The sequence below is a fragment of the Anser brachyrhynchus genome (assembly GCF_964034855.1).
Source record: "Anser brachyrhynchus genome assembly, chromosome: 27".
NCBI lineage: Eukaryota > Metazoa > Chordata > Aves > Anseriformes > Anatidae > Anser > Anser brachyrhynchus.
The window spans coordinates 5,654,204-5,669,918 of record NC_137720.1 but is presented as its reverse complement, the minus strand read 5'-3'; the positions used below and the strand labels follow the sequence as shown (position 1 = coordinate 5,669,918).

The window sequence follows — 15,715 nt, the reverse complement described above, 5'->3', positions numbered from 1 at the left end:
GCAGGGCTGCAGCGACTTCGGCGGGGTTACGGGGTGTCGGTGCTGGAGCAAGGAGTCAGACCCCGGGGGTCCTGGCGCTCTCCGGCTGTGTTGCCCCAGCAGCTCTGAGGCTGGCAGTAAATCCTGACGGTTTCTGGATCCTCAGAAGAATCCCTGCGAACTTTAAGCGAGCATTCTCCTCGGTGAAGTGCCTGTTTGCGGCGGTTCTGACTCACTAGTTGCTCAGTACTCCAGCTCGCCAGGCACGGCACCGAAAAGGAGTGCGGCAGAGCCTGCTGCGAGGTTTGTTCAGTGCACTAATTTTAGGGAATTTCTGCTAGACCTGATGTCACAAATCTCCAAGCTTTCTGTCTCGTTCCACCTCAAAGCAGCACGTCATACTCATTGCGGGTTCAGTCACCTTGGCAGGAGGCACAGAAGTGTTTGTAACGGGGAGAGGCAGATGAGGGCAGTTGTTAGTGGTCTCTTAAAAGAGCTCAGCTTTATTCCTCGGTACCACTTCTAGGATTAAAGGTGCCTGTGCTGTTCTTTTACATGGTTCTCTTTCTTTTAGGTTAGTTGCTAGTGGTTTTAGGCCTCTTAGTCTTTTTATTTAGTTCTGCTTTTTCAGTCTGCCTTATCTTGCACTTTCCTGCTCCAAGTGCCCCCTTTCTTCCCTACAGCCTGGCCGGTTGTGGTGTTTGTCGGCTGTGTTCCTCTTTGCGTGCGGTCTGGTGAGAGCAGGAGGTCACAACAAATCCTGGGGCTTTACCTGTTTTCCTGCCAGCTGAACTTGCTCTGCCGTTTGTGGTGGTTGGTCTGATCCTGCCCCTCTCTTGCATAAGTACTGTGGATGCTTTGCAGAAACACATTTTGAACACAGATCAGCGTGTAAAAAAGACGATGCTTTTCCATTCCAGTTTTGTTTCCTCCAAACACCTCAGCTTCGCACTCCCTTTGGGTTTTTCTTTCAGCTCTGCTCATTTGCCCGGAAGAATTTTGCTACTGAATCATTAATCTGCCTTTATTTTCTGCTTTCAATTTGCATATGAAATAATACCTTGTTCCTTTTGTTATGTCTTCATTTGAAGCCGTTTCTGCATGGGGTGTGTTTTTGTTCCTGCTCTATCTGGAAATTTGCAAGGAAGGGATCAGAGAGGCAGAAAGATCAGGGAAATATGAAAGAGTTATTTCACACCAGCTGTTCGGATTAAATGAGCCTCATGCATGTCAAATAGGATGACAGGGGTCACTTGCAGAGATCTGTAAAGCTGGGTTTGGGCACTGGTGACAGAGCCGAGTTATGAACATCTTTTATAACGCTTAGCCTGTGTCGGGTGTTAGCAGCTTAAATTCCTAGAACAGAAGAACCTGAAATCTTGCATCGCTTCCACCATCTGTGCTTTTCAGTCTTTTGTCCTATTTTTAGCTTGGAAAAGAAAACAGATTAGGTGGTTTTTACTTTTGGATTCTTCTGCTGGCTGCAGCGTTTGGGCTGCGTGTTCCGCAGAGGATCGTTTCTATCCGAGGGAACCTGGTAGGGCTGGAAGAAAGGGCCCTCCAAATGGGCTTGCTGAAGCATCAGCTGCTTGGTGTGTGTTTGAACCTGAATGTTTTGAATGCCTCGGAGGCTACAAGAGCAGTACTTCAGTTGTGTTTACCGGGCTGTAATTATTCATGAAAGCACATCTACTGCTTTAAAATAAAAGCAGTGATTTGCCTTTTCCTCCTCCTGGTTTGGTTTGAAAGTAGCCTCTTTTTACTGTCTTTATTTTCTTCAGCTGTAGGGAGCACTATTAAAAAATAAACTCGTTGCTTTATAAAGGTGATATTTATCCCCCTTTGGTAAAGGGGGAAACCAAGGCAATATGGACTGCCCAAACATACTCGATGTAACGCTTCAGGGCTTCAGCGTTCTCAGCACTGCAGTGGAAATCCTTATCAAAATGATGTTTATTTAATTGCATCAGGAAGCTTTAACTGGCTGCTGCATCTGACAACTGTCTCGTGACACTTTTATTGCACGTACTAAAACACGTGAGCTTGTGGAGAGTCTTTATAACCTCAGCCTGATAGGCCACCCAATTCTGCACGTTACATGGTTTCCAGAGGAAAAACAATGTGTAATCCCTATGTTTGGAAGAAAATAATAAAATTTAGGTGGAGAAAATAATCAGGTAATAGCTTCGCATGCTCCAATTCAAAAGGGCCAGCCTGAAAGAGCCACTGAGTCAGAAGGCTCTGACGGAAAGGAAAGCTGTGTCAGCAGGGAGCCGGGGTGCGGTGCGGCTGGGACGGGGAAGGAGACCCCGCTGGATTTGGCTTTGGCAGTGCCCTGGAGAGCTGAAAGGGAGCTTCAGGTGTCTGAAAGCAGGGTGAGGAAGCAGCAGAGGAGAAACAAGAGAGCGAGCAAAGTTGGCCGAGATACCATCAGCACTGAGTCACTGAGAAAATACGGAGGAGAAACACGAGGGGAAATTAGACCTGTTCACCGAGGGAAGAGGGCAGCGCTTGAGCCACCGCTTCAGCAGCTGGGCTGGTCGGTGACGGATGTGAGCAGCAGAAACAGAGGTGACGGTGGGCTGCTCGTTTTGTTTCAGCTAGCACCGTGCTCGTGAACAGGGCCTGAAGCTCGCAGAGGCCTTTCTTCCCTGAACTTAGGAAGCACACGAGTGGCGTGGGGGTTTGTGCTCTGCTTTGCTCCCAGGCTGTTAGCTGGACCGCCAGACTCCTGGGATCTCCGCCGCTGTTACTTGTGTTGGTTGGGATAAGAAGGTGCTAAGCTGCTGTGCAGCAAGACTGGGAGTTGTGGAAGGGTTTAGGACAGGGTTCGTAGCAAGGTTTTCTGCGTTTTGTACTTTGCTTTGCTTCTGTCGGTTGGTTTTATTTTCCTCCTTCCCGTGGTTTTGGAAGCAGCTGAATGAAGGGTACTGTGCTGGACAGTACAAGCTTCCTGATAAAGGCTGAAGCCAAATTATCTTTGGCAGGTGCAAGGCTGCACAGCCGGGTTTATCGATCCTGCTACCAATTGTCACTTCTCCATCCAGGTATCAGACCGTGGAACACGAGGCGTGGGAGCAGCTGCAGAACCATCTTGTATAACATAATACCGGAGCCACCTTTTTGGAGAAATCAGATTGGTTTTAGAAACAATTAAAAAATATCCTAGAAAACAAAACAGTCGAGTACCATGTGCAGGATGTAGTACTCTGCTGCTTGGAAATGTAGGTCAAATACGCAGCCAGAAGTGACATTTCTTTCGTGTAACTCCTCACAAACCGGATTGTGTCTCAGCAGAGCCTTTCCTCTCAGCTCACAGTGGTTCAGTCCATATATCCCCTTTTCCAGTCAAGACTGCTTTGTCTCCTCCCCTTTCTTGTTTGCAATTGCATGTAATCCTTGCAGCAGATAAAGCCACTGCTGGTATTTAAGAGGAAAATATCAAGAAAGCCTGTGGTGTGTCTTTCTTCTAGATCAATTTAGCGGTTAGAAATATGTGGGTGTCACAGAGCGCGCCTAGCTAGGAATGAATAGGCTTCTGTGGGCTCTCATTTCATAACTTGGATCTAAGAGTCTCAGGATTCCTTCCTGGCCGTAACAATTTGTTTATTATTGCCCCTTCCGAGCAGTCGCTGCTTCCGTTCCTCGTGCAGGGAATTCAGAGCCGGGCACAACACGCAGAAGTGCCCACTGACGTGTCAGCCCTGCTGTTGTGTGGGGCTGGTGGATTAGCTCCTCGGCTAGTCGGGAGCTGCATGAGCCTCTCTTCAAAACCTGCAAGAGCCTTCACCCAGGCCCAGCCAGGACAAAAAGGCCACTGCAGCTGAACGCGGGTACCGGCTTCTCTGGGAGGTGGCGATGGCACAAGAGCCACTGAGACGTTATCCCGAGGGGACCCGTCCTCCTCCTCGGAAAGCATGGGGGAGAAGGGGCAGAGGCAGTTCATCAGTCAGGAAAAAAAAAAACAAACTAGCATTGGCTCTCTGCTGTTCAGGAGCTGCCGAGATGGGCCCTGCGACCTGCCTTCGGCAGAAGGTCACGCTACGTTATCAGAGACGCTTCGCTTCCCCGACGCAAAGGGGTGGGGAATTCCTCAGGTCCTAGGAGCTCTTTTTTTTGCTCCTCAGTACAGTTTCTTGGCCAAAAGCTGTGATCTGGAAATTTCAGAGGGTAATTTCTCACAGCAGTGAGTTTTGCAGCATTGCTGCGTGCTCGAGCGCTGTGCTGCAGCTGTGGCCTTGCAGTGACAGTGAGGTGCTGGGGCGTTCAGTCAGAGGGTTTCCAGCACCTTTTACTGGTACAGAAAGATCTGCTGCCAGCGTGAGGTGTGTGCTTACTGCCTAATCCTTCAGGTTTCTCCCAGTTTCCTGACCTCGATTCGAAATTAGCTGAAGGAAATTGATAGAACACGGTGGGCGGGGAGGAAGGCAGGGAAATCGCATCTGGGAATGGCTTGATGAAGTCGGTGAATCGTGAAATGACGGAGGCAGAAGGCACCTCTGGAGGACCTTTGCCTGGGACAGTCTCTGCTGGAATTGACACTCACGTTGCAATTTTGGCTTTAGCTGCTTTAATAGTCTTCTTCAGTGATGAGGGAAATTGCTGCTGCTGAAGGCCGTAATTTGTCTAAAATAACCGTTGCAGCTATGGGAAATATGTGAAACCACAAAGCTGCTGGCAGTTAGAAATTGATGATAAAACAGCCATTACTTTTCCATCTGCGAAGCATTCTGTTCCTGCTTTTCAGCGCATTCTGTTCAGCCAGGTAATAGAAACGTGGAATTATTAAGGTTGGAATAGACCTTCAAAATCCTCAAGTCCAATTTCAACCTGACCTACCGGGTTCCACCGCTGAGCCATGACCTCGGTGCCACATCCGTGTGTCTCCTAAATGCCTCCAGGCACGGGGACTCCCCCACCTCCCTGGGCAGCTTCCAGCATTTGACCACCCTCTGCGTGAAGAAATTCTTCCCCATAGCCAAGCTAAATCTCCCCTGTTGCAACTTGAGACTGCTTCCTTGCATCCTATCACTTTTCACCTCAGAAAAAAGACCGGTACCTTCTCACTGCAGCCTCCTTCCAGGTGCTGCGGAGATGGATGGGGTCTGCCCTCAGCCCCCTCTTCTCCCGACTAAACACCCCCAGTCCCTCAGCCGCTCCTCATAACTCTGCTTTTCCAGTCCCTTCACAGCTTCCTTGCTCTTCCAGCAGCTCAATGTCCTTCCTGTAGCGAGGAGCCCACAGCTGAACACAAAATCGAGGCATGGTCTCACCAGGCCCCCTTCCAGGCACCCGGGCTTGGTGTGCCCCAAGCGCAGGCCCCGGCGCTTGCCCTTGTCGAAGGCCATACAGCTGGATGTGGCCCCTCGGCCCGGCCTGGCCGGGTCCCCCTGCAAAGTCCTGCCCTACGTGGTGTCGTCCCCAGACCTCCTGAGGGCAGTCCCTTTGGTGCCAGGTGAGCACCCAAATCATGAAGGCTTTAGGAAGCAGCAGGTAAGGGCCCCATAGCCCCCTGCAGCCAGCACTCGGGTGACAGCAGAGGAGGGAAGTGGCTGCGTCCTCACAGGCCTTGCATCATTTTGGCACCTCCAGTGGAGATCTGAGCAACATGAGGACGTTGCAGAGAGCAGGTAATTCAGGTGTGGACAACCTCCCTGAACTTGGAAGGAGCACGCCTTGGCCTTCAGGCGGCCGACAGGCAGGACGCGTGCCCCAAAAGCAGGAAGGGTTTGGGGGCAGATGAGATGGCTGCGGCTCACCCGCTGTGGGACTGTCGGCCGGGTCTCGTGGCCACCGGCGGTGTGACACTTCGTGTGGCTAAAGGGAAGTCACTTAATCGCGTGGTGCCTTAAGCTTCCCGCTGGTTAAGCAGAGATAAAGCTAGCGAGCCCGTTTGTACGATGCTCTGAAAATAGCCCCGGGAAGAGTGGCAAAGAGAACCAGTTTGGGGAACTGGGGGGAAATGGTTTGTAGCAAGAAACTCTGAGCCAGTTTATGAGAACGAAGCTTTGTCAAGTCTCTTTTCCCAGCAGTTGCTGCTGTTTTGCAGGCAATCAAAGAGAGTTCCCAAGGTACTGAGCACTGAACCAGAGGTAATAAGTTTGTCTCAGAAATACTTACGTGCTATGTCTAGCAAAGCATTTAAGACAGGCTACAAACCCTTTCGTGTTGATCTTTGGAAAAATTCTTATCTTACTAGTCCATTTTGGTGCCTTTCTTGCGTTTTTTGAAAAATGTAAATGTTGAGGAGTTCTTTATCTAAAATCAGAACCGCAGGGTATTGTGGAGTCAGTTAATAAACAGCGACTAACTCTTTGTTCAAACAGGGATGGGGAAGGAGAGCGCGCACATGACAGGAGATGGCATTTACCTTTCACAGAAAGTAATCTCCAAAATCAGGCTTGCTCTGCTGCAGTTTGCCAGAAGAACCAAATTGTCAGTTTTATAAAATGTATGTGAGCTGCTGGTGTTTCCAACCACTTCCACTCAGCTCGAAATAAACGCGTGCCATTTCTGGAATGCTAAATAGAGTCTTGTTGCAGCAAAAATAAATTGCGCTTCAGTAGCTCAGGAGGAGAGCATGGCTGGACGTATTCTCACATCAGCTGCTGGGTCCTGCTGGCCTTGTGGAACCTCTCTGCACAGCGGGTACTCTTCAAACTAAGCCATGTGCCCAGAAAAGAGACTATTAAACATGACTTCTCCGCTTGTTTTATTTCTCCTGGACTCCTTGAGCTCTTACCTCTGCCGCTGCTGCTCAGTTGAATCTGAATTATGTCCTAACCTTTTATTTTTTATAGTTTGGAAATAAAAATGCAGATCGGATTGCAAGATAAATAATGCTTAGAATATGAGAAGTGGGGCTTCTGCCTGGCAAGGAGGAGTGGAAACACTGTACTTGCTTATATATTTCTTCCTAGTTTTCTTTTCTGTGTTGTTATTCACTTTGAGGTTTAGCCTTGGGAAATTCCCTGGCAGCTGAAGAGGGTTTACAATCCAGATTTCAGAGCACGGGGCAGCTGGCATTTAAACTTTACTGAGCCGACGAGCTAGAAATAGCACAACAGTTCCTCAGCGAGGTGGAGATCCACCCCTGCCAAAAACACCCTGCCTCTTTTCCTTTCAGGTTAACTTGTGGTTTGCTTTCAGAGCTCCTAGCACCAAATTAGTCGGCAGTGGGTGTGCTGTAAGAACTGCACCTCATCGGGAGCTTTGTGATCTTCCAGTTTGCAGGGTGCTTAGGAGTCATTTTGGGAATAAAATTGTCCTCAGGGGTCTACCTAAGTGGCGAGGCAGCCTTCAGTGAACAGTTCAGCCTCTTTGATCTGCTTGGAAATGTTGATTTTCCTCAGCAGTTTAACTTGGAATTGAATTTCCAAGTCTTTTGGCCTTGGGTGCGTTGTACTGCAACAGATAACGGTAATCTGGGAGCTGAGACAACTGGAGACGCGCTTGTTTTGGGCACAGATATGTTTTGTGGCACGAATGCAACTGCTTTGGGTCGCCGAGTGGTATATCGACGTAGTCGATGCTTGGAAAAACAGAAAGTCGATAATCTAAAGCCACCAGTGGCAGTGTATACAGACATCCCACTGCACTTTATCCACCCGGATAACGAGCCTCCCAGCGCAGTGCTGAGCTCTGTTTCCGTGTTACACAGAACCATCCACAGGGTTTGCTCTGCAGCTTCAGTAGAGCGAAGTCATCGAGATTTTTTGCATTGGGACCAGCTTGTCCGCAAAGGAGAACAGCTGGTCTGGCAGTGCACCGGGTGCACACCAGTAATGTGCTCACCGCGGAGCTGGGGGTGATTTTGGTGAACAATTAGTTCATTTGGTAGTGATCGAATTCCCTTAGATTCTAAATGGCTTTATACTAATTGGGTTGATACGATACCAACTGGATTAGTACTAACGGCTAGGTAATACTGTGCATAAATTAGTCTCTTTTTCTGTTAATTCAGGCAGATTGCTCCACGGTTGCACCAAAACCTTGAGCTAGTAAAATGGCTTTATTTCCAAAAGGGCTTTTACTTCTTCCTATGCATCTTCAAGGCAGCTATTTTTTTTCCCTTTTTTACAGAAGTTTCGATCACTTGCTCAGTTTTATTTCCTCCAAAATTATTTTTCAGTTCATTCTCAGCCGTGTTTTGCAGTCAAAGCCTCTGCTGTTGGCTTCCTTGAAAGTCTTCCTGTACTTAGAAGTCACCGACCTCTTCTTTTGCCAGTCATGAACCCTTTTTTCCAAGTAAGCAGGATCTTTGGCTCCCGAGATAAGGAGGATTAATATGAAGGAAAGTGTCCTATCACAGAGATTTGGGGATTGCAGAAGATCTTTCCAAATGAAATGGTGGATTAGATGGATTAGGAATGGATTAGATGGCCTGTCCAGACCTAACCCAACAAGATTCTGGACAGATTTTTGGTACAGAGCAAATCTGCATTGACATGAATATAGGTATTTTCCATGTCTAATTTCTGCCCTTCTACCACAGCTGCTTAAAAATACGATTTGTGTTCCAAATCAGAGGGGAAATTCATCTTTTCCTTTGAGGTTACCCTTACGAAGAAGAGCCTTGTCTGCAGCAGTTTCCCCGGAGCTTTTATTACAGTTTGTCTGTTTTCGGATTGCAGCTGACAACTTACCCTCTTCCTGACTTGCTTGTGTTTTGCTGATTTTTCCATCTGCTCTCTGCAACGGTGGCAAGTATTGCAAGCCATACAGTCATTTCTTCTGCCAGAAGATGATGCTTGGCACTCAGCAAAATCAAGGTCGCTGGTGTACCGCTAATTAGTTCTCACATATAATAACCATAGTAACAAAGATATTAATAGAAATAAATGTGTTTAGCTGTGTAGATGCTGGTTACATACAATAGACGATGATTACTGAATAACTGCAGAAGTTGAGGCAGAAAATCTATTTTGAGCCTGCAAAGCTACTGACGAGAGGGCTCTTGTGCCACGAGGCGGTGAGCTAATGAGAGAGATGGGTCTGAAGGGAAATTTGATGGTTTCAGACGTCTTCTCCTGACGTTATCTGTCTATGTATTTGTTCTGGAGACGGCGCGGCCAGACAGCTACAAATGCAAGCATAAATTCAGTATTTATGATTATAGCCTGGCTTCAGGCCAGCAGTGAGATTTGGCCAAATGCCCTCTTGCAAGGGGTGAGTTTGGGGCCTCTGGATGTATCAGCTGATGAATCAGGCATTCTTTTAGCAGTGACATCATTTAGTTATATATAATGTAAATATATATATATATATATATTCAAGCTGATGATTGAGCAAGTAGATTGATGCTCCTGTGCCTTCCCCATCTAAAACGTGAAATGCAAATTAAGTCACAATCTCAGAAACTGCCCCAAAAGGCCGAGGGTTTCCGTAAGGAACATGATTCTCTTAGGCCAGGCCCCAAGAAGCTACCGAGGTTTAAATACCTGGGTGCTGCTAGCTTCTTAGGAAAGAGCGAGCCCTTCAGTCTGCTGTGAAATTACGGTAGTGCTGGTAATGACTGTGTGTGTCTGCTTCTCATGGAAGTCGATTGAAAGCCCAAATGCGTCATCTCAAATGGAAAGAAACGGCAGAGAGCAGGGAATTTGTAGGGAAATCTCTTCCCTGCAAACCACTGGCCGCAGGAAGGGGCTCGTCCTACCAGGACTTACTTAGCTATGGCTGTGAAAGCTTCTAGCTGGCATTTCCCATTGTCCTCATTGCAAATACAGAACGTTTTCAGTCACCTGAAGGCTTTCCGTGGGTGCTGGTGACCGTGACGGTCCGGGTGGCTGTTGGGTGGACGCTTCCCGAGATGAGATGTTGCTCCTGGTATTGTTCCTGGGGGTGCATTCGTGCTCGTGCAAGTGTACGCGGCTGCAAAATGCCCCCATGGCTGCAGTGACAACTCTATAAAGGGTGGGAAAAGGCTTTCTGGTGTGACTTTTGTCATGGTAATCCTGGCAGACTCAAAGGGAGTGCTGTCCTTTGAGTTTACTGGCTTAGTGCTGCATAACTTCTTTATAGAGTTGTTTGCTTTTTTTTTTTCCCCCCAACAACAGATATCCCACGCTGTCAATTTTCCTAATAGCTACCATTTTCATTCATTTTTCTCGAAGCCAGCGATCCGTGCTGCCAAAAATGTTACTGTTGATGAGTATGAATGGAGCGAGCCTGCCAACAAGCATCTAAAATTGTCTGCTCTCACGGCGCCTTCCTTCCCCTGACAGTGACCAAAGCAGTTCCTTTCAAGAAGTAATTTGGCTTCTGTAAAATTCCAAGTTCACAGGCACAGTTCATCTCTTTTCTTTTTATAAGCCCCACTAACGTGCACTAAATATACCAAAATGGCTTAAATTTGAGGGTTATTCCCTCTGAAAATCTTAGATCCCTTTAGAGGGACAAGCTGGGAGCAGGAGAGCTGGGACTAGGCATAGCTGCAGGAATTTCACTGTGTGGTTTAAAGGGAAGGATTTATTTTAGATTTATGTTTACGATGCTTCCAGCTTCTGTTGCTCCGTGACCGGTGGGATCTATAGTCTGTCCTTCAGGGGTTTTGGTGCAGCTAAAAAGCCTTTTGAAAGAGGCTCTTCCATAGAGTCTGGTAGTGCTTGTGGTGGTTTTCTTATCTGTTCAGCAGGATTTCTGCAGCCTTTCCCTGTAGGTGAACACAAATACCTATTTGTTTTTAGCTAGATCATGTTTCATACCACTCTCTCCACCAGTGTCTGGTTTCACAGCTTCTCACTTCACTGTGCTATTGTTTTTAAGATAAAAGTAGACACTAAGTAAAAATAATTCCCTGTTGAGACATGTCCTTATGTTTTGTTTCTTCTGCATTAGCAGCTGAGAGCGGCTTCCCCTTCCAAGCACGCTTAGGCTGCGATGAGGATTAAGACACCTGGGGTTTGATCCTTGCTTTACAGGAGTGAGGAAGCTGCTGTGAGCCTCAGCCTCTCCCTGCCTGTCAGCATCGCCGCCCGCAGCAGCCCCGTGAGTTTACCAGTGCCGAGCGCTTTTCCTGTCGTTATTTTCAGTACCCGGTCCCAAGCGGAGGCGATTACAACAGCTTTCAACATACCTGGTTCACTGAGGCAAGACAGAGATGCTCACGTATCGCCTCTGGAGCTTTTTGGTCCAACGCTCAGCGCTGCCTGAGTTTATGGCTCGCACAAGGGGACCTGGCGCAAACCTTACAGACACCCAGCACGTCCCTGTACCTGCCTGCCCCCCGCAGCGCGCGCTGCCGCGCGTTACGTCTTCGTGCAGGGGCCGGCGGGCGGTGTTGGACTTGGCCTCCTGCCTGCGTGTGTTTAAACAAGAGAGCCTCGGGTTAAGGGCACGAGGAGTTCAAAGCAAACGTCACCTTCCCTGCGTCAGCCGGGGACGCTGGCAGGTGCGTTACGAACGTGGTCTGGGCTCAGCAGGCAGCGCGCGCCCTCGGCTCGGGAAGGGCGGTGGCGGCGTGGCACAGGAAATCGGGCTCCGGTGGCAGCGGAAGACTTGGCACTAAAAGGGATGGAGGTGAAAAGGAGCAGTAGGCAAACACAGCCGTATGTGCCGCCCTCCTCCTCAGGGGGCGGCTGTATCCAAAACTTCAGGGCTGACATCTGTGGCTCTTCACCATCCCGCAGCCTCTCTGTTAACGTTCATTTTGAAAGGCCTTTCTCTTCCAGGAAGCCCTGGGCTGGTGACGAGCAGCTGCTGCTGGCACCTCAGGCGGCTTTGTACCACACCTCGTGCTCCTACAGCGGCCACGTCTGCTGTCACCCCAGCGGCGTCGCTCTGGTTCCTCCTCCCCTCTCCTCTCCGTAGCAGTGGCAGGACTTTGTTCGGGATGTTTTAAGCCTTTCAGAGGGAATCCGACCACGCTGCTGGTGCAGGGAGAGGAGACAGAATGGCAGCATGTGACTGTGAGCCTAATCCTGTTTGTGCTGACAATAGGGTCTTTCTTTTTCTTCCCCTTTCTGGACCGCTGTGCAGAATCAGAATTAGTATGTTTGGAGGAATGTGTGAAATGAGCTCCAGTTTCAGCCGTGAGTAAATCAGCGGGCAGGAAGTCTTCAGCCTTGTGACTCCCGTGACTTTGTGAATCCGAGCAGCCTGGTGCTTGGCTCCCTCGGTGGCGTCCCAGCGCTCGTGCACTGGGGATAGCCGTCCTGGCGAGGTGCTGGGGCTCAGTCTGCGTGGTCTAAGCTGGCTCTTCTGATTCCTCAGGGCCCACAGTGTTTTTAAAGAAGTTAAGCACCAGAATATGCTGCTCTTGACCAGTCTGAAATCATTTCTTCCATTGCACTTAAATCACAGGCGTGTCAGGGAGCTGGGGATATCAGGCTGTGCGCAGGGGAGGTGGAAAGGACGGTGGAAATGCTTGCCACGAGGAGAGGACAGGATTTTGGGTTGGTCACTAGGGAGGGGAGTTGGGTTGCACGCTCGGACTTGCTGGGCAGGGCGTGTGCTGGCTTGCAGGACTGCTGTGGAGAGACAGCAATAAAAATACTTTATTAATGATCTTTTGCTTTCCTTTGTCAATAACTTTAAAAAAAATATTCTGGATAATAACGCTTTTCACCACTGATATCGCACTTTCTGGGGTAGTAAAGTTGTTGTCCTCTTGTGGTTTGGCTTCGGTTTTGTTTTGTTTCTGTCCTAAGGCAATTCCGCTGGTTTACAGCTTCCCGGGCCTTTAGATGGAATTTTCAGTTTAGTGAATTTGTTTAAAACAAGCAAGCAGGAACAAAACCTTCAAATGTCAAAATGTAAGGACATTTTTTTTTCTGGAAAAACCAAGACGCTCTGGGTCTAAAAATGTCAGAAAAGGTTTGACAAAGAAGCAAGCAAATTTTTATACTTAATATCCCTCTATAAAAGGCTCCTCTAGTCTAAGCAGCTTTGCTTTCAATTGTTTTCTGAGTCTCTCTTTTCTTCTCTCGTAGGTTTACGAAGAATCTCTCTCCAGACAAAATCAACCTGAGCACGCTGAAGGGGCAGGGGCAGCTGACCAACCTGGAGCTGGACGAGGAGGTGCTGCAGAATGTGCTGGAGCTGCCCACCTGGCTCGCCATCACCCGGGTCTACTGCAACAAGGCGTCCATCAGGGTGAGCGGAGGAGGCTGCACTCGTGGCCCCAGACACAAACGAGACCTTCCAGTGACAGCTTCCTTGTGTCATCTGGGGATTTCTGATAAAGGATCACCATGGGATCCAGTCCCCACGCTTCAAACCCTGTGTGTCAGGCGTGGCATTTGCTAATTGAGGACTATGAGAGAGCCACCAGCGGTTTCACCGAGGCTTTCCTTGCCGAGCACTCTGCCTGGTGGCTAGCAGCAGGGGTTAGAGGATGCTGAGAGAAGCACAGGGAAAGTGTGCTGTGGTCTTTTCTCCCCCTCGGCTGATTTATGGCGTGTGACTTTTTAAGCCAGCCGTGGGGTCTTTGTATGTAATACCTGCTGATGAATTTCTAGGAATTTGCCCAAACGCCTTTTGGATCCGCTTACTTGTTTAACACCCAGAGCATGCTCTGACACAGAACCTCACAGCCTAACTGTGTGTCTGCTGTTGCTTGCAGCAAGCCTGTGCATACTATTTTTAGTTGATAATCCCTGGTAGGTACTGTTCTCTACAAGCAATGGGGAACAGTTACTCCCTGCTCATCATCTCCAACTGCCTTAGGATTTTATAAACCTTCCTGTTTGGTCATTCCCTTCCATTTTCCTGTCATTTTGATAGCTGAGGAGTTCTCTGCGTCTTCCCTCATCCCCACTGACTTATTTTTTTAATGCTAAGGAAGTATCACAGACCTCCAACAGGAATAGGAAGCAGAGAGAAATGGAGTGCAGTTATCTGAAAGCCTAATTATGCTGTGAGGTATTGTAAAATACATTGAACTTAAGTCTTAATTGTTGAAAATGCAATTCTTAAGAAATACATGAATGGTGCATGTGAAAAGCTGCACACTCTGCACTCGTTCAGCCCACCGTTGACCATTTACGTGCATAATTGCTGAAATTGTGCACGCACTTACAGTTGCGCTTTTGCACACTGAACCCTCCTACAAATTTTCCTCCTTACGCTTTTTAGAGCACAAAATTGATTTTTTTTCAGTTGATATGAAATGCCAGACTATTTAATCTCAGTTGGTACTAACCAGAGTTGCGTTATGTGAATGCAAAAGTTTTTTTGTGTATGGAAGAGACTTGCTATGAAAAAAATCTGGTTCTACTCTGCCAAGTGACAACAAAAATGAGCCTGTCTTACTCATCTGATCTGTTCTATCTGTTTTTAGAGTCAGATCTGCTTAATTTAGTACCAAACACTTGTTCTCCCTCCTACAAGAACTGCAGAATAATTATTGCTGTAAGAAAATAAAGTAGGATCTTATTGGTTTGTGCACAGCTGATTTCTAATGACAGCAGCAATTAGTTCCAAATGTTTTAAGGACAAGAACATTTTCCATAAAGGAATAGGAAAAATTAGGATTTGACCCGCTGAACGTCTATTACTTGTGATGATGTGCTGGATCCAAAAGCTGTGCTGGCTTTATGGAGCTGGCAGCTGGAATGTCTTTTCACTTGTCTGCATGAGCCTGTTGGAGCGGGATTCAGTGGGACACGATGGACTGTCCCTGTGGTCATTTCTCGGAGCAGACCTTTGAGCTCAAATGGTTCACTGATATCTCCTAAACTTTCCAGTGCGAAGGTAACTCTTCTAACCTCGACTTTACTGTTTCAGATCCAGTGGACAAAACTGAAAACGCACCCAATCTGCCTGGTAATGTTTCTTTCTTGTTCATTGCTTTTCTTCCAAACCCTTTTTAATCCCTCCTACTTGACAAAAATTCTGGGAAGGGAAACTGTGAAGTGCATGATTAAATTTTAATCCGACCTAAAGCCTCCAGGCCCTTAGCACCCAGGGGAAGGAGAATTCTGAGAACAGCCCTGTTAGGAGATGAGTGACCTCCCACGAGACCCTCATTTCACTGCAGGATAGAGCTGGGCTGAGCTTTCAGTGACATCCAGGGCAGCCTTATGCCTGGTTGTTGTTGTTTGTTCTCCCCCCACTTCTGGGGATTCAGATTACCCAACAAATCTGGCAGTGATGTGAGAGCTTTAGCACGTGAGACTGTTGGAGGGACATGAGGCTGCGCAGCTTGGTTGTGCCTGTCCTAGAGTCCCAGACTTGAGGATGTTAGGCTGGGCTTGAGGCTTGGTCTCGTATTTATTGATCGTCTGTTCCGTTTCTGTAGTACCTGGATAAAGTGGAGGTAGAGATGCGAACATGTGAAGAGCCTCGGCCACCCAACGGACAGTCTCCCATTGCTCTTGCTGCAGGTCAAAGGTCAGTCCCCCGAGCCCTGGGATTTCTTTCTGACGTGCTGGGGTATGGGAGGCTGTTGTTCCCAACAGTTACCCACTGACCACTGTGGATTCAGGTTTTAGTGGTTCTAATATTGCTTATAAGCCTTGGAGTCTACCTGGGCCTTTTATCATGGTGACTTAAAGGACCTTCTCTTTGCAGTGAATATGGCTTTGCTGAAAAGGTCGTCGAGGGGATGTTTATTGTTGTCAATTCCATCACTATCAAGATTCACTCCAAGGCCTTCCATGCTTCTTTTGAGCTATGGCAGCTCCAAGGCTACAGCGTCAACCCCAACTGGCAGCAGAGCGACTTGCGGCTCACCCGCATTACAGATCCGCAGAGAGGAGAGGTAAAGAGTCCTCGTATGTCACCCGTCATAATGTGC

General features: G+C 48.2%; 2 protein-coding genes across 4 annotated transcripts in view; one reads left to right on the top strand and one right to left on the bottom strand.

Moving 5' to 3' along the window:
- RPS10 (ribosomal protein S10) overlaps window positions 1-15,715 on the bottom strand; it is a 129,861-nt gene that overhangs the window by 90,294 nt on the left and 23,852 nt on the right. The window lies entirely within an intron of this gene.
- The window catches only part of BLTP3A (bridge-like lipid transfer protein family member 3A), a 35,188-nt gene that overhangs the window by 1,309 nt on the left and 18,164 nt on the right, over window positions 1-15,715 (top strand). For 2 of the 3 annotated variants that reach the window (XM_080569127.1, XM_080569126.1), the window contains exons 2-5: window positions 12,909-13,071; window positions 14,704-14,742; window positions 15,218-15,309; window positions 15,490-15,679. In XM_080569127.1, coding sequence (XP_080425253.1) covers window positions 12,909-13,071; window positions 14,704-14,742; window positions 15,218-15,309; window positions 15,490-15,679 — 484 coding nt within the window. Of the gene's footprint in view, window positions 1-11,019; window positions 11,886-12,908; window positions 13,072-14,703; window positions 14,743-15,217; window positions 15,310-15,489; window positions 15,680-15,715 lie in introns of those variants that run through there. The other variant, XM_080569128.1, reaches the window with a different exon arrangement.